Source organism: Sceloporus occidentalis, unplaced genomic scaffold, assembly GCF_023333645.1.
Source record: "Sceloporus occidentalis isolate IW3139 unplaced genomic scaffold, rSceOcc1.0.p SCAF_28, whole genome shotgun sequence".
NCBI classification, from domain to species: domain Eukaryota; kingdom Metazoa; phylum Chordata; class Lepidosauria; order Squamata; family Phrynosomatidae; genus Sceloporus; species Sceloporus occidentalis.
The window spans coordinates 1,951,202-1,975,727 of NW_028317008.1; the positions used below are offsets into that span (position 1 = coordinate 1,951,202).

The 24,526-nt window shown below is 38.0% G+C and overlaps 1 protein-coding gene across 1 annotated transcript; it reads right to left on the reverse strand.

The window, feature by feature from the left end:
- Positions 1-488: 488 nt before the first annotated feature.
- Positions 489-12,719, reverse strand: LOC149299413 (telomerase protein component 1-like). The gene is made up of 15 exons (XM_089485981.1): positions 12,617-12,719; positions 11,730-11,908; positions 9,865-10,070; positions 9,239-9,376; positions 8,768-8,951; positions 7,893-7,983; positions 6,528-6,561; positions 4,600-4,741; positions 3,793-3,883; positions 3,389-3,483; positions 2,997-3,151; positions 2,645-2,828; positions 2,063-2,175; positions 1,178-1,271; positions 489-572 (listed from the first exon to the last, which is right to left on the reverse strand). The coding sequence occupies exons 1-15, from the start codon at positions 12,717-12,719 to the stop codon at positions 489-491; spliced, it is 1,893 nt and encodes a 630-aa protein (XP_089342107.1).
- Between the last annotated feature and the right edge of the window lie 11,807 nt (positions 12,720-24,526).

The following is a 24,526-nucleotide window of genomic DNA, read 5'->3' on the forward strand; positions in this document are numbered from 1 at the left end:
CATTCATTGTATTTTATTTATTTTATGTAGCACAAAATTTAACATGGACATTTTCTTTATAAAAAAAAATAAGCATAAACACACCCAGCCCAAATCATTTCAAGATAAATTATTTTATTATTGTACAATCCCTATAATGTTCAATCAATACTTTACTCTTCCGTGTTCAGTTGAATAAAAAGTATTACTGTATTTTATTCCTTACAGAAATATAGTTTAGTTTAATTTTACTGCATTTTCAACAACTGTACGCTGCTGTTCCTCTTCTTTAAATATTTATCCAGAGTCTTTGTACTCCACCAAGACCAGGGTACGATCTCCACCCGCCATTCTAGTTGGTTTTGCTCATATTATATTGCCCATGTTTGAGTTCTCTTGGCAATGCTTATTATCAGGTTCCCCTGGATCGCTCAGACAGGGAACAAAGAAAATAATCTCTTCAACTCCCTGGTCCAGATAGGCTTGTTATAGGTCCTGGATGTATTTGTTTAAATTCCTGGACTTTGGTGGTTATTTGCTTTATAGTAAGCGTTCCACAATCTCACAGTGCTATCCCATGAAGCGGAAACATACTGCAAAGAGAACGATCAACATAATTGATAGTTAGGCAAGTGTGCATTATGATACATAGCCCTAAAGCAACTTTGGAATTGGAAAATCTTAATCATACATCACTAATTATAAATATATATACATACAATAAACATGCAAGGCTTTAGCAGTTATACTAGTGTTAACAAGAGTAGCCATGAGCAATGAGCTCTTATCGTAATCAAATCTCCAGGACTCGTGTCTGAGCTTTATGTCAAAAGAGCATCTTCAGGAATGGGTCTGCTCCACTTTGATCTGCTTAGGGACCAAGGTAGACCACATCTCAAGAGTTTCATTTTGAGCTCTGTCACAATAATAAGATGAACTGAGATTACAGAAGAATCGGCTACAGAAGATTTCGTGTTACGATCAGGATTTACTTTATGGTCAAAAATGGGTAGGACTTTACAGTTTAGACAATGAATGAGATTAGGATTGAGTAACTATAAAAATGGCTGGTATTGGCATAATCACACGTTCACTCCTGGCTGTGAACAATATCAGGCATCACGTAGCATGTGTACGATGTGAGAAGGGACATCAAACATGATTAAATCACATGCATACAATTATGTTGTAACTGTACCTGCTTCAGTTCTGGAATGTGAACAACAGAGCGTATTAGGTCCTTGTGCCCCAGGTTACACTGAACTTGAAGCATAGAATCTGGATCATACACCCTGATAGATACAAAAAAACTGTCCCATTACACTAAAATAGCTTTTAGAAATGTAGACAAAACACATACAACAGGACTGTACTCAAACTATTTTGTATAACCTTGTATTCAGTCAAATCACAAAGGAAACACTGCAATTTACAGAAAATGTCATGGATTTATTGTGTTTTTTTAATACCTCTACTTAACTCTGAATAACATTTCTGTGACCTTATGTGAAAAAATTAGGAAAAATAAAAACTTACTTTTATTGGTGTAGCCTAAACAGAATATTAAAAGAAAACAGAATTTCCATAAACTAAGTAGGTATCTATATCATTTCTATAACCCCTGATTGGGGAAAAAAGCTGACATCAGAAGCAGTTATCCATCTAACATGGCAGATGGGTACACTGTTATTAAAATTGTTCTTCACACTAGGTGGGATGGCAAAAAATACAAAATGTAGATGCCACATTGGGAGACTAAAAAAGTCTAATTGTGTTCTCCCTTGTATTCTGCTTACTGAACTCACAGATGGTCACAGCCACTGGATTTAGGATTTAATTTTCTCTGTGTGAGGACCTGACCAAGCGTTCTACTGAATAATATTTCCGCAAGAAACACGGTATAATAAGGCCTTTATACTTTTTGCTTAAATCTGCACCCTAGCCTAGCTGATAGGCTTCTATGGAAACTCACTGGAAAAGATACAGAGTTTGATCACAAGACTTATGATGGACACGCTGCTGTATATGTATGTAAAGATTGATTCTTTCTACCCTACGAGTACCTTTATTTGTCACATCTTACCGGATTGTGTCTTGGACTCCAGCTACAATGCATCCGTTCACCTTGTCAATACATAGGCAAGTGACAACTTCTTTAGTGACAAGGACCTTCTCACAGTGTATCCCATGCTCACTCTGCAAAAAAAACAAAAAACTCATATGATGTTAGAATAGCTCCCACCAGGCATCAGTCAAGGATGTTCATGTTTTCATGAGAAGTGCTGCATAAATTGTTGGCGCTATATAAATAGAAAATAATAATAATAATGATGAGATTCCTCCATGTTTCGACATGAAATCTGGGGATGTTTTTTTTATTTTCTTAGTCACATAGCTGTCTTCCTTTGTTTTCTTTCTGTGTTAGTATGTACTTTATTTGTCTTATTATATTTTGATTTTATCTTTTTTTTTTGCTGTGAAATTACATTTTTTTAATCTGTTTTCAAACTTGGTGGAGTGATTGGGAAATCACTCCTTTTTTCCCTTACAGTTTTGCAGCTGTATAAATATTTTACTACATCTAACAACGTACTTGGGAAATGGCTTCATAGTGAGTTTCAGATCAGTAAAGCACTTTTAGTCATATAGCAGCTTGCTAGATTACCCATATCCGGATGGTTCCATCCTCAGAGCCACTGATCCATTTGTCTATCAGATGATGCCATATAACTGATGTGACTTCTGCTTCATGGCCTATTAGGATGTTGACAAGTGTCATTTCAGAGCTGACAGTGGAGAAATTGCGGATGTAAATTTTCCCATCGCTGGACGCATAGGCAAACTCTTTCCTAAAACATATAAATTATTATATATATTAATATATATATAATAGAAATACATTTTTCTTGAAAAAGGGATTTTTGACTAGTGAACATAGTCCTGTGTGAATTTAAAAAACGAGGATCGTAAAGTACATATTGGAAGAAAAGTTATTTGTTCATGTTAGATCTACTAACCTCTTCGGGGAATAGCATATATCCATTATGCATCCATCACAGGCAACTTCTTTCAGCTCACTCCACTGCTCTTGTTCGGGTCTTGAAAATGTCTCTATGAGGGTGCATTTTTCCAGATCCCAAACACAAAGTCTGCGGTCCCAACCACCACTAAGCTACTGGAAAACAGAACATAAACTATTTGCTCACATAAACACTTTGGTAAGCTGAATACACAGTATTACTAGTTAATCCACACAGCATGTTCTGTAAAATACTGCTCTATTTATTGTATAATGGAATGTACCGTAATAATAAGTTATATACAAATGTTTGGCTGGAATCACTTAGTTTCTAAAGGTGTCTATAAGCATTTCCAATTATTGTACCCCTGGAGAATTCTTAATACCCACCAAATAAACAGTGTTAAATCCGCACTCCTTTCCAATTATAGCTAGAGCTGTCACACTTTTAAAATGACCGGCCAACACGTTCCTGCAGGTCATACCTGTACATCACAAGAACATAGAGCAGCAAGTGAATACAGAGTAGCAGATGCAATATATATCAAATACACACACATATATGGTTAGTCATTTGTATTAATCTTAAGCCCCCAAATTTCTTATTTAACAGGTGGATCTATCAGATTGACAGATGTTTCATGTGCTTGAATGCTATGTAGAATGCTTATTACGGTAAATACCCCATTATCCAGGGGTAGCCAAAGTGTCCATACACGTACACCGGTGTACATCAGACGATATACAGAATGTCCCTCTTTGAGACTGAATACACTGATAAAAGTAACACTTACCTACTAGATGTTTGTTTAACACGTGACTTTTCTTGGAGAAACCTATGGGGCTTTCTGCTATAGATTCTGGAGCAAAAAAAGGTTCATACTTCTGTACACGAGAAAAACTCAGTTATGAATTAAGCAAACTTGTGGTAAATGCAACAATAATATTCATGTTACTCTTTGCAGTTTCACAAAGACTTTCCCGAGCACAGGCCGCATTGACTTTGATGGAGGTTAAGATTAATTTAATTGGGTAAGACAGAAACTACATTGGCACAAGTTCATAAACAACTGAACACTGCAGCAGTTTGTATATTCATTGTAAAACACTATGTGGTCCTAAGTGCTGAGTAATCCAATTGCGTTCAGTTGTTGAGGACAAGACAGCTGTGATCTAGTTCACATAGAAAAATATCTCATAACCGTTTACAGCTTCATTTTGTAATTAGACATTATGACGTGTTGTTGTACGAGGACCAAAAGAAAGCATGCCACAGTCCTAGAAAGGGATCTCTGCCTCCTTGTAAAACTGGCCCATTAAAGACATATATTCCAAAAAAGCATGAATGGTAACCTCAGAAATATGTGTGTGTGGGAATGTTCTTGTGGTCAATCATGTAAAAAAGTGGGTGAAGGTAGATAAAAGTGAGTAAAGGGATGGAATGTAAAGGTGCAAAAAGAATTGGGCTAACATGAAAAATTCAAATGGGGTTTAGGGAGAACCTTAAAATGGATTAAAGTGAGAGGATGAAGGAGAAACACTGCATCAGGCCTCTGGCAGCATGTATTTTAAACACAACATTGTATTTGCAATAATAGTACCTTCATTAGATTCTGGGAGTCATCTGGCTCTGCTGTTTCATCAGGAATTGAAGCGGTCTCTGACTCATCGAACTCCCACAAATAGATGTCCCCATTCGTTGCAGCCATAACCAACACATCCATCTCATCGGTAAACAGAGACCTGCCAAATATTTAGAAGTGGCTACTAAGATATACACACTGTATCATGATCAGGACTAGACATTGCTCATGGTGGACATTTAATGATGTTCTCTGGACCTTCACAAACCTTGCCACAGATGCTGGTGTCATTGTATGGACACTTTGCCTATCCCTAATCGTGATACAGACAGCACTAATCAAACCTCATCACTAATTACATTGGGCGACCACCGATGGAATTTTATTTACTACAACATTTTTAATATCTATGGTTTATTGAGAGTTGTTTTTATTTAAATATGGCTTGGACGCAAGTATAAGGCCATCTCGGCAATCTTTCTTTGAGGCTAAAATTCTAGAACGCACACAGTAGATGGGGTGCTGTTTTTGCTCAACCTTCCAAATTAGACGTTTGCTTTCACATAGAGACATTTAGTAACTTTGTAAGTATAATGTTAGCTATGATTTGAAACTTTACCATTGGTTTATGAGATGCATGATGTTGCACCAACCTTGTGTACCCACAGCTGTTTTTCTGCACACAGTCTGCCTGCTGATTGTTGAATGCGATGCCCCTTCTCTTCAAACCAGCACTTCCTGCTCGATAAAGCCTAGATTGGGGCCTTCTGCTCTGTTCTCTGACCTGGTCTTTTCGCAAACATTGTAGCCCGTTCCGCTGCGGTCGTGTGTCTTCCATATTGTATGATTCTTTCCTAAATTTTGTCAAGTTGAATCATGGTTAGGTAGCATCTGGCTGTAACTTAAAGGTACTGGATCCCTACTTATGTTCATCATAAAGGAAAACTCAAGCCATCATGTGCACTTAAATGCTTAGCAGTTTCCTATTCCATATTTGTTTATGGGGTTCCTGGGACACTCGAGTGTCCCTTTAAGACCTCAACTCAATTCAATGGGCACGCCAATGATCAACTTGGAGGAATAAAAGTGTTCATTTGAACCATACTTTTAACATAAAGGCTATTCCTTTAGTTATATATTTATGTATTTGTTTATTAACTTTGCCACTATATACATGGTGTGTAATGTTTTTTTATAACATAACTCAAGTGGTTTTAACTATATGATTTATCTTAGTTAAAACAGTAATTAGAAGGCCACATTTTGTGACTTCTTTGTAACTAAATAGACTTTTTTATTTTATTTATATTTACTTCCCTGCTCCTTACTTTAATGTTTTAGTATTATACCCCTGTCCCCTGCATACCTATAATTATCTTTTTAAACTTACAGTCCTTTCGATATATCCCGGACAGAAAGACTCATGTTTGCGTATGATTCATTTTTAGGGAACATTAGGTTTCCATTAAAGACCTATTTAATATTTTAGACCTAAAAGTAAGCACATGTTCCCTTCAACCAGGAACACTTCCTGGTCTTTCAATGAACCTTTCCTCCGTGTTCTTAGATAAAGGTGATTTATTTTTGTTTACCCTAATATAACAACATAAAGTTTATTTGCTTTATTTACACCCAAATATATTAATGGAACTTGTGTACATCCTACCTATAAGTAGAAGGAGACAGATCATTTCTTTTCCATTTGTCAACTGTGCCTTTGCTGTCACCAGAAAAGAGTAAGACCACATTCTTTCCAGCTTTAAAAAATAAAACACACATGTTTTTGTGTCTATATATATATATATATATATAGATAGATATACATATATATATATATATATATTATTATTTTGAATATAAGGTAGTATGTTGACCACTTACTGTATGAGATGCAATCAAGTGGATGTTTTGCATGAAGGACAGTAACACAACCCATATTATTATACTTCCACACTGTCACCTGGTTGTGTCGACTGGATCCTACAGGAAGGAACAAAGACATAATGATACTATAGGTTTGTTCAGGAATTAGCATAGCTTAATGTACAGGGCACATGTATGAGTGTGGGTGAGTGCGTAGTGATTGGTGGGTGCATGGTGGGGGGTGCATTTCAGAGGGGATATAGGGGTGAACTTTAGGTGACCTGGGGCATTGCCATTTTGATAGCCGGCTAGCAGTCACTTCCCTCCCTCCCTGTGGTTTTTCTTATGTCATTTTCCCTGTTCTCACTTCTTTTCTTTGTCACAGCAGGCGGGTGGCGTGACCTTGCTGGTCAGGAATTGGTGTGGCTGGATATGGAAGGTGGTGTTAAGGACGGAAGGCGGGTCTCAATCCTCCCCTAACCTCTTGTGGTAAGGTCAATGTCCTAGGTCGTGCCCACCAAGCTTATGGTCGGCTGGTGGTTAGCACTAGTAGATGGCAGCACAGGGAGCTGTTTTGTTATGTTGGACGAGGGGGAGGTGAGTACCTTCGGTGGTTACAAGTATGGAAGCTGGGCCCTCAATGACGGAGTTAATTTATTATTGTGTTATCTGGCAAACAGCTAGTATGTGTGTTGTGCACCCCGCAAAACACACACAGGCATACCTTGGGCTCAGTGGCCTCCCCAGCCTAAAGACTGGAAGACTAGAAGACTAGCATTTCTAATTCACCATATTATACATTACATTATTTCTCATTTTATTTATTGATATAAGAAAACAAGGAATCAGTGCACACCCAGCAAACACTATGTAAAAGTACCTTTCTGAAGCATAAATATTGGGGATACTGTCACACTATATGGCCATGTATTCCTTAGCCCAAAACTATGTCAAAGTACCCTAGTCTTGGCAAGTTCCTTCTAATCCTGGCATGACTATATTGCTTAATATGAAGCTAAATCTGTAGCACTGCATTGTATTTTAACTTACTGAGACTATCCTGAAATTTTCTTTATATACAATAAAGGAGAGGAAAAAGTATACATGCAATTTAAATTACACATGAATGGACAACATTCATGTAATTATTTAAACCATGAACTGTGAAGAGTGAAAAACGTGAAAGAGAAGTGGGCCTTGCAAGATTACACACTATTGATCAATTATTAATTAATAATTAATTCATTAGTAATCTATTTTTTACTTTCGTTTTTTGAGACAGCTTAAAGTTGAGTCCCTAAAGAAAAAAGGCACCATATCGTTTGTGTATGGCACATGCTTGTATATGGCACATGCTAAAAGATTTAATTTATCGTCAGTATGTGTTAAAAATACTCCTGTGTTATGTTGGGGGAAAAATTTATGTAATAATTTAAATGATGGCATACCAATCACATGACTTGATTCAGGAATACATACTAGCCGTTTTATTTGGGGAACATTGTCTTGGTTTTGGAAAACATCCACAAAATCCGAAATCTAGGAGAAAAAATACAAATCGGCCAGATTTCAAAATTAAGTATTATTAACACACATATGAATTATGCATATCTATTTCTGAGGCTTTATCTGCTATACCATCATACTTAGGCAACACATAATTGTAATAAGACTGAAGGAATGCAGAATTAATTAATTGGGTTTCCACCAAGTAAAATTACATAGCTTGAAAAATAAAAGAACACATGGATAAGGAAAACACTAATAGTTCAGGTATAGATATTGAACATGCTTCCATTTTAAGGAATTGATTGTTATGAATGCATTTGTATGTAATACTCGTTGGTGGAAAGCCATTGAATGTAAGGCCATCTTCTAAGTCTAGTTATGCATATGAGGGGCTGTGCAGTGATAGACACTGCCCACAGTGCATAGTAGCAGGAGACATCCCCTTACTTGTTCTGGCAGTGCCTTACAGGCTTTCCTAAAACTTCTCCACAAGCACACATAGAAGGTTGCATCACAGACACTTGGTGTCCAATGTGCTGTGTAAAGCATGATTTGCGGTTTGCCGGCATTTACACAATTTCAATCAAAAACAGTCAAAGAGGGGTTGTAAAAAACCTCTGTTTAGGGTACAAACATCAGTGGGTTATTCACAAAAACAGTAGCTGCTGCCCTAGTGAACTAAAAAGAACATGCATTGTTCATTGAATATTGTTTTCAACACATTATTCTAAGCCTTAGTGTCTGACAATGGTATAAAAAAATTAAACTTTTTCACACATTACATTTGTTCCAAATAACCAAAAAGACTACTTACAATATCCCCAGAGCGTGAGTCCAGCAGAAGAGGATGACCGATACCACTAGTGATCCACACCGTTTTGACAGGTGCCACATAGCATATCCCAGTGATCACACCAGTGAAGTTTCGCAGCCTTTGAATCAGTTGCCCATCCTGAGACCAAACACCAACAGTGCCATCAAAGGACCCTGTCAAGAACCTGGCACAAATAAAAGAGTATTATGTTAATTGTTTTGAATTCTACCATATCAAATTTATAATTTATACATCTGTATACGCCCTACATATTCTTTACATGGGATCCATCATGACTGAGAACTGGTGTTAAAGATATGCTACATGAAAAAAACTATATAACTATAGTGAATACGTTTCTTGAAGTCCTTTATCTCATATTCTGACCAGTGATCAAGCTGAGAGAAGTTTTTTTCCATTAGCAGAATGACAGTGGTAGGTGAGTGAGTAATTATCTAGGTATGTTTATACCTTGTACTCTCATGTTCCCGGACAAGCAGGAGATGTGTGATGCCAGCTTCATGTGCATGAGAATTGCAATGGACAACTTTGAGACACATTTTTTCAGGAGTCTGGTAAGTGTCAAATATTATAAACTTTCTGTCGTATCTGAACAAAAATAGAAATGAATAGGGAAACAGTTATATAATCTCTCCAGTCATATTTTGTATTATGTGTTTTGTTATTCTTACATACAGCTGACAAGTGACTGAATATGGCTCCTTTAGACAGACATGCCTGTCAACAATAATTTAACAGAACCGTAAAATAGTGACCAATGCACTAATACATACATTTTTTGTAGGTGAAGAATGAGAATGAGAAAGGGAAATGTTTGTGGATGTTATATAACTGGGAATATGTTTCACACAGAATGTAAAACTACAAAAGGTAGGCAGAAAGCAGAGGGGGGGAAACAGGTTATTAAAGCCAGAAAATCCAGAGAAGGGGCCCTTCCTGTATAGTTGTTCCAGGGCCCAAAGCTCCTCAATCTAGCCTTGGATGGAGCATTAAGGTTGCTTGGTTATTTTATGGCTGCCCTGCATTATTTCTACACCCTTGTTTGGGCTGAACTTTCTTCCAAATGATTTACCTACCCAACTGTGTAGATCTGACTGTCTACACACAACACGCATGACACAATGTCAGTGTGCATGTTGTCTGAGAATTTCTTCTTCAAGTCAATCATGTGGCCAGAAGCTTTCTGCTCATCCAACGGGTAGACAGAAAGATGCTTGCTGAAACCACACACCAGGAGATGTCGCCTCAAGTTGATTGCAATGCTGAAGATGGGGCTTCCCAACTATAGACATATACATGTTATAATTCAGTAATTGAAAGATTGTCCTTTGTTGGATAACATTACTTGTTGGTCCCATCCTGTAAGGTTAGATTTTTCATCTCTTTGAACTCACTCTAGTTTCAGTCAGGGCCCCAATTAGAAATTTTGGTAGGCAGTATATGCTTTACACCTGGGCCCTCGTACCTCTCCCATCAGCCCGCTCCTTGTCCATGTTCCACTGTCCCACCTGTTGCTCCACCCATCACTCTGCCTTAAGATTCTCCCATAAGCACGTCTCATGAGAATAGAGGCAAGCCTAGACTTAGTGACGTCTGGGTGCAGTATTTCCCCTATAACTAACATGCATACTGTGACAGAATGACCTGTCATACAGGGGCCCAAGGTACTCAGAGATGGCTCCAGCCTGGCTGCCAAACAGGCAGGAACTCTATTGTGCAAACTAATCCCATTAACAGTATGGCTACCAGGGGGATATTCAGTAACTAAAGGGGATTAAAGGTTGGGTTGTCTACATGTATCTGTTTATCAATGTTGATTTATGTTAATGAAGTTCTGTGGCTATATCAGTCTATGTTTTACAACAATAAACTGTTCATTCCTGCTGTACTCAATTCAAGGTAGTTGTGTGTCTACTTATTGGGTACACATAGTAGGGTTCCAAGGTGCGCATGCTGGCTGGTGCTGGAAGTGATTCCGGGGACAACAGGAGGATACATGTGGGTGATCTCTGAGAGTTACTACAGCTCTCTTGGTGAACCCGTTACACATACATACTAACACACTAATTCGTTTAAACACCCACTACCACTGTACACATGAATACACACACATTCTTTCTCCTGCTCCTCCTCTTGCCCTCCCAGGCACCACTAACCCTCAGCTCACCCCTGACACACCAAAAGCAAATGTCCGAAGGCCATACACGCACCCACTAGAACTATACATAAACTATACTATACCTTATAGTAATACACATGCTATGCACTATAAACTCATGCACTGGCATGCTAACCCCATACGTCATTACATACACACTCTAACACTACATGCGGATATACACAATCATGCTAATGCCATATGGTAACACACACTAACACCACACTTACACAAAATACAGCAATATACTTACACACATGTACATATTTATTTAGACTTACACATACACAACCTACCCTCAAGGGCCTTACACGCTATGTAAGTGGAATAATGTCATATTCTGACGTGCTGGGACTGAGGAAGCGCAGCCCACAGTGCCTACCTAGCAGTAGTGGTGCTAAGGGCCATTTTTCCTTGCGGTCAAGTAGGTGACCGAGCCTGGTACAATAGTACTGGTTGTATACCCTGATGGCAACCCTGGAACTTTTACTATTTAGTAAACAAACCCAGTCAACCTTGCTACGGTCAGTTTTTGGCACGTGGCTTCTATGTACTCTTAGCTTCAGATTGCACTGTAGACAGTTAGTCCAGGGCTGTGATGGGGTGCACTCCTATGCAAGCTCAGTGAACCTCCCTTGTTAGAGATCAGCTAATTAGTGTATGGTCACCTATCCTAGTTTGAACATTTCTGTAAACATTCCTTTTATTTAAAGAAAACACCATTCCACATTATTGAGTAATTTGTCTATCTTTCACTCTGTTCAGATCAAATGTATAACATACCTTGATCTTGTCTAGCACAACAGCTCCTGAGGTCCACACTATCAAAAAGCCATCATTTGAAGAAGATAAAACCAACCTAGTCTGTGCCCAGTACAACAGACTGGTGACCATTCCAGAGTGTTCAGAAGCTGACTGAGACAGACGCCCACTGTCCAGGTCCCACCACTTTATCACTCCATCTACAAACAGAGGCAAGGTGATAATGCTTAATCAGAACCAAAAAACATATAGAGCAAAAAAATGTATTTGCATGCAACTTAGGATACTTTATGAAGCCGGTTAAGCTTTTTTTAGTCCACAACAATATCTGTCATATACAAGAAAGCCTGAACATTATTATATATATTTATAATGAACGTACACATACATTAATCCTCAATTTAGGTTTACTATTTCTAAGTATAATCCCATTAAATTTACATATCAGGGTACCAATTATTGTCACACTTTTGGAGGGAAAAAAGCCAAAATGTAGGTTCACAATCGTCTAGCTGGAGCATGTAATTAGGACCAACTTTACTTGCTTACAGGTCAAAGCAGCTGGCCTTCTGCTTCTTTTGTCAACCCTACACCCATCGATTTTTTTTAAATGTTTCTTTTAGGGAAATTGACACTCAATGTAGAACATAACACATGTACAACACAACATGTCAAATGGCTGGAAGGACACTTTTGTTTTGGGGTATGGGGAGGTGCAATCTTTTATTTTATTATGTGCTTTTGTGACCTATTGATAGCTGTTTATATAACTGCATACAATCTACTTCTCTAATTTCATTTCTAAACACATTTGCAGGCTTTTAGGGGAGAAAAAACAAACAGAGGGATTAAAGCGACTGTTCCACCTCAAAAGGTATATTTGAGTGGTATATTATGAGAATTCGTACCTTCAAAACCAGTGAGAAACTCCCGTTTTGCAGAATGGAAACCAAGTGCAGTAATGGCTCGAGGGTGGCAATCACGAATGCTTAGGTGTTTCTGCATCGCCATAACTTTATCTGTTTTCTGATTGCTTTCAAATTTTGTTCTATGCAAGTCTAGAAAAAAAAATGCATCTTGGATAATGCAAACATTTGAATGGTAGTGTTTCTGACCCATAGGGAAGGTTTTTCATGAGGCGTCTGTATAATACAGTACTAAATATAAATATTATCCAACAGTTCTGTCAAGATGAACCAGCCCTGTAATGAACACTTCTCCTAAGATTCAGATACTCTTGGGTTTATTTCAAACATAAATAGAGTTATTCGCAATCATAATTAACAGTGCAACTCCTGCAGTCTGTAGTTTTAAGCCAAAAAATTAATGATAAACAGAATATACACCGTGCTACCCATGCTAAAACCTCTCAATAGAAGTAAATACTACTATAAATATTACGCAAACTCAGGTGATAGGAATTTGAAAGCAAAGCAGGTAATCTCAGACACAGCACCCACGCACCATCTCACACTACTTCATAACTTACAGAGGGAAATGCAGCATACGTTCCATCTAATGAGTATGAGACCCCCCAAGCCAGTTTGTTGGCAGTACCTGAATCAGAAGTAACCAGTATCTGCTTCACCTTTACAGATCGTGTGACAAGGGTTAGCTATGCTGCACCTACTGCGTTTTGTGTACTTGTGTTTGGCATAATTGTTTAACTTCCGGCTGCTATGGGAACCAGACACTGCATTGAAAACTTTGCTAATTTTCATTGTCAAGCAGCCAAGTAGACAATGTGCTTTGTTCCTCCGCCCACAACCTCAGAAAGACAATGCCAATAGTTCTCACGGGTTAGGACATTCAATATTCCGATTTGTTTGGACAGCTAGCACATTGCTTATCACTTAAACAGAGATAGAAAGGTGCAACACTCCACAAACAATCCTGTCAAGAACTGATACCCTACATTTACAATGTACAAATGTATGGCTGTGAACAAAAATCTGAAAATGTTCAAGGAAATGCCAGAACCTAGGAAACAAAGCCACATTTAATAGTTCAGCTGTGTTGTTCTAAAGCTATTAAATACCTCTATAAAACTGATTTAGGTCAAGTCTACTGCAGATGTTGTATGGATCATGTCAACAGAAGACATGATTGTCAACAAAAGCATTCCACCAGCATTAACAGTCATAAAAAATCCACAAAGTGATTATCTTTTAATATACAGACACTGTTAAATTATCATATTAATTACACTCCTTTAGTATTAACATGAAGGTCTGCCTAAAAACCACATATGGATGCAGATAAATAAATATTATGGATTAAATGCAACCTTATTTATTACAGACTTGTTGGTTTGCAAGTACATGCGAACATGCACCATATAGCTTAAATTGAACAGTTTTTGTTTGTAAATGTATCAAAGTTTAAGGATACTATATTTATGTATTATCTATATATAAGTTCCTCTGTAGAGTAAGATTTTTATAGGAGGGCTAGCAAAGGAGACAACTGCACCCTGATCTCTACTTAAGTCTTTTTGGGTGTTTTACTTAACGTATCATATATAAACCACCAGAGAGTCTAGAGTAGCAAAGACTTTAGGCAGCAACTGGATCCTTGTGTGTTTATGGTTTGCTTTTCTGTTAACATCTTTTGGACAGGAATGATTATAAATGCAATGAGTGCATGGTGGGCTTGTCCCAATATTCAGGGACTGTGGAGGAAAGTCCAAATTATTTGCAAGGTCACAGGCAGTGATGTCCTGCAAACTCTAGGTGTTGCCCTTTTGCACTTAACGGAGGACACTCTCTCTGGGATGAGGAAATTATTTGTACCCTTTTTCATTGCCACTAAATTATGCCTGGCTAAAAAGTGGAAGGAGGAAAGATTTTCAGTAGTAGTGGATATCTTGGACAGTCACATAGAACTCCACAGTCACATGGAGAAGATGTCTCATACTATAATATGCAACATGTCTATGATAAAACATGGACAATGTGGCTGTTCTCAGATCAGTATAGCTCCTTGGTGAGCACCGAGGGGGGGCAGGGGATGCCCAGAAGACAGGGGCTGGATGAGGGGGTGCCCAGAAGACAGGGGGACAGGTGAGACAGGTTTGAGAAGACTCCCCTGGGTAGTGTGGATGCTAATACACATTATACATAACATATTGCATATTGTGAATTTAGGAACTGAAAACATATTATCTGAAATTGGTAACCACTTATACAAGTTCATGGTATAGAGCCCCCATGTGGAATGTCTTCTAAATCTTATACATTTTATAAATTCTTGAGGTATATTACTGTCTTTTCACACACCCCTTTTTGTTTGTTTTTCTTCTTTTACCTTGCTGGATAATTATTCTTCCTCTTCATTTTGTCTTTAATGGCAGAACTACATGTGAAGGGATGCCTTAAGTCTGTAAACTTAAGCTCAACAGATTCTACACGATTAGACACAGTCCACAGTTACAAAATGTATAACTGTATACATGTGACGAAAGCTTGTTTAAGAATCATATGTTAGTCCTTTTCCGTCATGTAATGTAAGCGATCGCTCTCTCTAGTGTTACATTGTATATGTCTTGCCAGAAACATTTTACTTCTTTTTACATGGCAATTATCAACAGCAAAGATCTTTTGCAAGTTTAAAATCAAACAAAATCCAGTAAGTGTGTTGTGTGCCTTGTGTGTTTTACAAAGTCTCATTACTGGGCCACTTATATGCACATGTCCACTGGGCTGGGTATTCTCCAGATGTGCATTAATAATGCATGTATCTAAAGTCTGGGGATCTGACTGTTAAGGAAATTCTTTAACTAATTGTTTTTTTCTTACAAATTAATCTTCTTTCTAGGGTTGTTGTAGTGAGTGTCTCCGTCCTGTCCAATACCTTACTAGCCAAAAGTACCCACCTCATCTTAATTGATACGCTACACAGCACTCCTTATTCTTATGATTATAATAATTTTTTTTTAGAAAGCATTACTTTAGGATTAATATCTAGTTATTTTAAATTATTTAATTTGATTATAAGTTTTTTGTTAGAGTAAATGTAGGATGTCCTCCTTAATGCTTGACATTGTAGGCTTTGTTCTGCCATATCATTCATCTATAGAATTGAAACATAGACAGAAGGGAAACCAGGATGTACTTAAAAAAAATGATCTATACACTATGCTAGTAAACATATAGGACAAAAATGTGGAAGGTGTAAAAATCTTATCTGGAGGCAAATAGGGTGTACCTGCAAAACACTGTTAATGATCCTATAACAATGTAGGTGTAAGGTGTTGTATAGTAGTATACAGTTTTTGTACTTGTTAACTCACTTCTTCATGTCACAATTAGTGGAGACACCAACTAGAACATACACCTGTCTGGATATGGATAACTTGCAGCATAGAGCTTTTGTTGAGCATTCAAGTAAGGGAGCATTTGGGAAACAGTAAACATAATATGATGAAACTGGCAATTAACTCACAAAAGCCAACTAATAAAGGCTTTACCAAAACAGAGAATCCATGGAGCTAATTGACTGGGATTGTTTGCAGGAAGGAACACAGAGGAATCTCTTAAAACTAACATTAATGAAATCCACTTATAAGCATGTCTCCTTCGGTAACAGATACAAAAGAAGAAAATTAAACCCAATGCGGCTGAAAAGAACAGTGAGTCAGAATATAGGAAACAAAGAGAGTAAGATTTAAAGCACAAAGGGAGCTGCATCATTTACAAACTAGAAAGATGCTTACAAAGACTGCAAAAGGAAAATCAGAACAGCTTAAGTAGATAATGAGAAATGCATATCAAAGATCATAGCATCAGAGAGAGTGAGAGAGTGTGAATAAGAGTGAGTGAGTGAGAGAGCTAGAATGTGAGAGTGTGAGAGCATATGAGTGAGAGTATAAAAGAGCGTGAATAAACATGAGTGAGAAGGTGAGATAGTGAGAGCGTGAGTAAAGAGAGAGAGAGTGAGAGTGTGACTAAGAGTGAATTCCCACAGAAACCCCTTAAAAATCTTGTGCAAAGCCTTCCCAGGAGAGTGGAAGCTGTTCTAGTCATAAAAGTCCCTGTTGGTGTAATGGTCAGGTTTCCCATACTTTTGTCTAAATAAATTTAGTGAAATTGGAGAACTGGGCGATGGTAGATGAGATTTAATGCTGACAAATGCAAAGTTATGCATTTTGGTAAAATAAATCATTGTGTAAATTATACCTTAAAGAAGGGTTGTGTTAGAGAAGTAATTGAATGAAGGGAACTTGGGAAGAATTGTAGACAATAAACTTGGCAACAGTGTTTAATGTAAGGCAGCTGCAGATATTGGCATGCATAGGTATTGACTAACAGGAGAAGCACATAATTTTTCCTTTGTATAAGTCAATGGTAAGACCCCACCTTGAGTATGCAGTGCAGGTCTAGGCTACAAGGTTATGAAGAGAGGCTAGAGAATTGAATTTATTTCCACTACAAAACTATGGTATCTTAAAGGGGATATGATAGTATTATACAAATACATATGGGACAATACAAGCTTCTCTCTGATGACTTGCTCATTAACAGGAGTGTCCAAACAAGACGACATAATTGATTCAGACTTAAAGAAAGTAATTTTCAAGAACAATAACAATGTGGAATACACCACTTACAGACTAGTATGGGCCAGATTATTTTTTTTAACAAAGAAAAATATACAGGGATTTGTTATAGCTTGTTGATCCAGTAAGAAATCAGATTCAAGAAGGATTTTCCCTTGTTTGGCACACCATTCTTCTGGACAAACAGCAAGGTTGAACATGATGGACTTGATGAGCTTACTCTGTTATGTTATTCTTTTTTGCTGTTTATACAGGGAAAGGTACAACAAGTCAAGACATTCCATCATTTCTTCTCTTGACTTGGTGGACCAAATGTTTCTTATCTGCTTTCAAAATCTAAATTTCCATGAGTTAAGTTTGAGTCCTTCAACAGGAATAATGAGTAGACCAGGTGGGTCTAATGGTTCTTATCTGCCATCCAATTTAATATTTCTATGATTTAGGTTTGAGCCTTTACTTTAGAAATAATGTGCAAACTTGAAGGGCTGAATGGTCATCTGCCATCAAAGTCTATGTTTTTAAGTTAAAACTTAAACATACTCATTTTTGTAACTAGTGCACCCAATTAAATTTTGAGGAGTCTGCTTGTATATTAAACGAGTTTCCTAAGCCTGTTCGTGTTTCAAGAGCCTCATCTCACTTACATCTTATCATTATGCTTATGTTAAAGGGTTCTTTTATGGAAAGGGCTGATTGATTTTAGTACTCAGTAATAGCAGAGCACTCAAACACTTGATAGGGCTCAGTGCATTAGCCCCGACATAGTGCTTGTTTTGGTCCAAGGTACTTTCTTTCCATAATCACAGTGTTGTTTACTTTCCTGACAGAGCGAGAGCTTGCACGCTTCTCACAGACGTCAGCATCTGCAGGATTTTTTCCATAGTTCAAAAGTCTCTCCCTTTTTACACTACTGTCTGCTCCTGTCCTGATGTTCACCATATTCTCTGCTCTGAAGGGTATCATTTGCCATCAAGGATGTTCGCAGAACCTGAGAGGAAGGTAAAGCTCCTTATGTATAATATATTTTTGCTCATCGCTCCGCACTACCTGCTTCTTTGTAGCACACATGGTGCTTAGGTTCCCTTGAGCTGTTGTCTGTTCATGTATTGCCACTCTGTCTTTAATGACCTTAGTGTTACCAGGCTTCTCTTAAATAACTCCTCTTCTTAGATAACTTAGATAATGTTTCTAGATATTACAGCCTAATCTTTTCCCTCACAGTTAGCCATAACACACCAAGTGAACTACAAACAGCAAGTGATCTACAAACTTCCATTATCCTTTGCCTCATGGGCAGCCTAGATGGACCAAATGGTTCTTATCTGCCGTCAAATTCTGACATTAAATCGGACATAGCTTAGGAACTTGTTTATAAATAATAATGATGTCATCTAAAATGGCTTTTGTGTTGCTCCTCAAGTTTTACAGTAAATGACATCTTGTGTATATTATTATTATATTTTGCTAAAATTTTAGTACTTAAGGACACATACTAATAGTCGAAAACAACACAGAATATTGAGTGCGGTTGTATGTGCGGTATACAGGTTACCACACATCAAAATAGTAAAGTAAGCTCTTTTGCAAGGTTTCGATATTTGCTGATCACTAGCCAGGGATGTTTTAACTGAGTCATTTATAAAATAGCCACATATTTCTACCTGCATATTTGGAACTGTGCTTATGTTAAATAAAGCACCATATTTATGACCACTTTATTTTTACTTAATGATCCAATGATGTACATTAATCAAATAATGCCACAATGTTTATATATCTACAATGCTAAAATGAAAACACAGAAAGAGTATCCTCATTATTAAGAAAACTTTATATATTCTTGCAAATTACTGAAATATACATTAAAATGTTCTTTATTGTGGAATGACTTCCACACATACATACGGTGCATACATTCATACAAAGTACTCCCTGAAGTATTCTTCCAAATGTGTAATCTATTTGACTTTTAGTTTTATTTTATTTAGTGTGTCTCGGCTGTTTGTCATACTAGCTGCAATATGGTAAGACCATTGCTAGAAATTGGAGGTCTGACTTTACTATTTTGTAATTGTTGGCACTACATACTACGTAACAACATGCAGATCCTCAATCATAAAGTGAAAGTCATGTATGTGTTATTGATTCATACATTTTTTAATACATCGAGTCACACGTTTCATAGTGACCTTGCAATGTAATAGTATATAGTAATGTTACTGGAGCTTGGTTGCCATGGTACAAATTAGCCGTCACTAAGTGATGACTGAGGGCCCCGGTATCACTCATTGACGCCAGAAATGGAAGAACAAGTTGCCATGGCAACTTTCCTGAACAAATATTGGACAATCTGCTTGAACGCTGTTTACCTGCCACAGGAAGCAAGAAAGGTTGAACTTGCTGTACTTTGCTAAAAATCTAAAAATAATGTAATAAATATAATGTATGCCGAAAGACACAATTCAATATTATCATATCCTGGACAGTTTCATTTGTAAATGTGCTGCTACATATTTATCAAGTATCATTTAATTTGATGCACTGTGATTTTAGTGTATATTTTTGAAAGAGGCCCAATCACATATGATGGTTTTTGGACATGGATTTTTGACCTGATGACCAGGATAGAGATCCTTTGATAGCACTGTTCCACATTTTCCCTGAAGGTCTCTCTAGACTATTGACAAAATGATTGGGATATATAAAAATATTGGCTAAAAAAGAAATAGTCCATCGTTGGAAGTGGCTGACCCACTATCCGTGCTCCAGATTATAAAAAATCTCATTTGTGAAAAGTGTTTGACATATTTATTGGTAGAAATGGATCTTCTCAAAGTTTTGCTGGAAAATGACTATGACTGTGGGGTTAGAAATCTCTTTTCTCAATGTCGTTCCTCCCATGTGCCAACAGTGGGTTACATCTGGGCTATCCAGCTGGGCCCCCGTATCATTTTTACTTACTTACATAAGCTTATTGTCTTTTTTTCTGTGTATGATTAGCTGGTTCTTGTTTCTTTTTAATAAATGTAAAATCTTTTAATTAGAACAATCTTGCAGGTAAGCTTAGAAATCAGATAGCATGTATTAGTGATACCTGACAAAAGCTAAATATTTGATACATGTATGCTGTAGATTGATAATTCTTTTACTTTATTACAATTAATTTGGCATGTTCATTTGTCTATAACAACTTTTATTTCATACATTCACTCATACATTCACATTGTATTTCAGCGATTCCGGGTCATGTATCTCTAGTTCCCATCTGGATGTCCTGAACTCTCTGTGATGTAATATATCCTGCAAAGCATTTTAAAATATAACGTTAAAAAAGTCACCTTATGACCATCAATAGTACCATTCCATTGGTTGCCATGGTGATAACACAATTAAAACTTTGCATTAGAATCACTTTTGTTATAGGTAACCCCTATGTGTTATTTAGCAAGAAATTGTTTCATAATTTAATTTATGTGATGATTCTCTTGTGATCGGGCACACACAGTCAAGTGAAATATTATTGAACAATCTTATATACAATTTACGAGCAAGAATAAGTTCAAGTTAAGCTTAATTTTAAACTAAAAAATAGAAGAAAATGTTAAGTGCCAACTGTGAAATTTTAAGTGATGGCTACATGATTACAGCAGCGGTTCTGGTATATGTTGCCAGTTTTAAAGGCTATACAAAGCAGCAACCTACATTTTTTATTAATGCAGTGATCTAGGCTAGATCCATAACTAAGGATCTTGATGTCTGAGGCAAGCAAAAATCCAGAGGGTGTAGGAGGGTAGCCGATATCAGTGGGCTAATGATGACCGGATCACTTCTGACCAATAGGAGTGATCTGATCATTATGACAGCCACTTGATGTCCCCCTCCCATTAGTGACAGCTGTCACAGAGAAAGGGGTCATCCAAGGTAAAGAAACACACAAATTATGAATGAAACCCCCCCAACCATTTTATTATTGAGGAAAGGAATGCAAAGAGACAAGAACATTGATCTTTCTCTAAAATATACTAATCAAGAAACATATTGTTGTAAAGATTGTATTCAATCATGTACTCACTATCCAGACCACAGTCTACATGTGCATTCACCCTAAATGCACTTGTACAGATGGTACAGGAAATAATATTAATGTGTATCCACAAAATTGCTATTATGCAATCCAGATTATCTGCTAAATTACAGATTCCAGACTGGTTAGGCTAAAGTAAATGTGATTTGCATGTAGCTGGTTGTAGAAAAGTTTGGGTATGCATGACAATACAGATCGACTGTACAGGAGAGGTATTATGAAAGAATGGATGAAGAAAACACAAAGTAAAAGCTAAAAAATAGCTCAGCTAATATTCTCTAGCCTTATTAGCCTTCCCAGAATGCATTGTGCTAGAGTGTAATAAATTGAAATACACTCACATTAGAGTAGATGAAGCACAGCTGTCTTAGAGGATAACAATATGGTAAGCAGTGGTATTGTGTATTTCCCTCTTATATTAGCAATTCCTCCATGAGCCTTGTTTGTCATTTGAGTTGACTCAAATCCAAATATTTGATTTGAATGTCTTAACCGGAGTACCAGCCATTATTTCTATTTTCAGTAATGCTCTTTTCTTTCGTTCTCAGTGCTCTCTTCAGTTTTTGGAGTTCTCATTTTGGGAGGTCCGAAATTCCAGAAGCCGTCTGTCCACGTTGAGGAAGAAGTTCAAAGCTTCTAAATCCTTCTACATCAACCGCTCACTGGAGACAAGGGAGGTAATAAAAAAGCCTGGGGTCTTGTGGTACCTTATAGTTCTCCACTGCATTGTAGACTGCAAACAAAAATCCACTGTTTTTCAAGAGCCATTTTAAAACAGAAAACCAGTGTTTTGTGTATAGTCAATTTAGGGATGCTAATAGTAAGTAATTTTTTTTCTGTAATGTTATCTTTATCTCTTACTTTAATTATTATTTTCCAACACAGGTAGGATATTATAGAGGTTATCTAGTAGATATCACTAGAAGCTTTAGGGGGAGTACTATGGTGCACATTTTTCCTGCCTCTGATATTTAGTATTGAGAAGCATAGAACACAAACCTCTGCAGTTTTTATGTTGCAATTTCACAAGATTCACATCAAAATAAAGTATCATTTTAACAGAACTTGGTAAAAACCACAGATGATCTAAGCCACATTGTGAATAAGCCAACAAGAAAGACACAGATAAGAGCATGATATTCCCAGAGATGCCTTTAGCAATAATACAAAGATGTACTCCTGGTGGTGTGGTGGGACGATTTGCAGGGAGACTGTACTGCTTCATTTTAGACACTTTAGGAAAAATAAATTGGTTTCTTTGTATAAAGAGGATATCAAAATGACCAAGAACTGTTTGGAGCACTTGGAAGCGCTGCTTTACTTGTGTCAGATTTGGACCAAGAGACGTAATGTACCCACAGATAACATTAGCTTGAGTTGTCCACTTTATTCTCTCCACAGTCTTCCAACATAACACACGTGGCTTTCTGGGGCACATATTTTTACACTGATTGTAAATGAGAGTCATGTTTGTTTGTTTTTTTTTTTGTTAATAATGTTTTGGCATTATCCCTACAGCTGTTTGCACATGTGGCATACGCTTTTGACTCTTGAGTCCAAGTGATGTTAATAGATATCCATCAGTTTGCCAGTTTCTTCAGTACACATTCGAGACGCATAAAACTGTAAGAACTAACAGGCAGAGGAGACAAACCCTGGAGTATACACTGCCTACACATGCTGTGTAGTACAGACTCTTGCAAAGTGAACTCACATTGATTTCAGTAGGAGTTCAGTTTGCATATATATGTGCTGCAGAACACAAGTGGATAGTGCATACAGTAAATACATTGGAGTAACATGGGCTCCAATGTGCATTTACTTAAATGGGTGCCAGAGTGCTCCCTTAAGGAGGGACAAGATTTGAAAATGACACCTAGGCTAGGCAGTAGAATTGGAGACATTGATGGGAGATGTAGTCGTTAACTAAAGAGTTAATTAGAGAGTATCTGAAGGTGGATGTTTAAAGTAGCCCTTTTTTATATAGGCTGAACTTTACTGGGAGAAAAGGCATACAAAGAAAGAAGAGCAAGAGGCTTAAGTCTGAGCTTTGTATTGCAAATTTTACATATTATACTAAAGACCATCTAGATCACAGCCCACATGTACAATCACCCTAAACGCGCTTGTACAGATGGTACAGGAAATAATACTGATATGTGTCCGCAAAATTATTATTATGCAATCGTGAGATTGTCTGCTACGTTGCACATTCCAGACTGGTAGGGTTAAAGTAAACATCATTTAGACGGGCAGGGTTGCGTGGAAATTTTGGATGTGTGGTAGTATAGATTGACTGTACAGAAGTGTCACCTTTCGCCGGTGGGTCTGTCCAAGGGGCTCCGCTGCTGCCGCCCGGCCGTCTCACGTCCCGCTCCCTCGGGTGGGGGCGTCCTCGAGGGTGCCCACCGTCGGGTCCTCCAGCCATGCTCGCCGCCGTGGATCGCCCTCTTCGCCGTCCTCGGCCGTCCTGGCGACTGTCTCTCCTGCCGGGGGGTCCTGGAAGAGTTCTGCTGCCGTCCTGGATGCACTGGAGGTGCACACACGTGCACACTGTCATGGCGGCCAGGAATCCCATACCCAGCAACTGCGTATGTCACGCTAGGGGGCGGGTCCTCCCGCTTTTTATCTGATTGGCTGATTATTGCCTGCAGCTGTTTGGCACCAAATTTAAACCCCCTGCTCACTCTAATCTGAGCCCTTGTGTGGTACAAACGTTATCGCTGTCGCAGTGTGTTATAGGCTGATTTACTGGTTTCCTGACTCCTGCTTTGTTCCTGACTACTATCTGATCGCCGCCTGGATTGACTTTGGATTGCTTTTTGGATTTTGCCTGTTTGCTGTCTGCCTCGACCTTGGACTGTGACCTGTTTATGCTATTGGAACTTTCCTGCTGTTGTCCCACTATTCCTCCTGCTACTACCCGTCCTGATATCCCACTATTCTGCAAACGGGACCCGTCTCTCATCGAATCGTTACAGTACACAAGGGCCATTTAATGGATCCCGCAGAAATGGATCAGCTGTTTCGGTCACAGGAGGCAAGAATGCAAGGACTGGATCATCGTATGGATCAATTGGCGCAAGCCCTGCAAACTCTCCTCACACGCACTGATCCGCTGGCAGGTACCGCTACTCCTCCTGTTAACCCACAAGTCACCACACCGCCTGCTGCGGC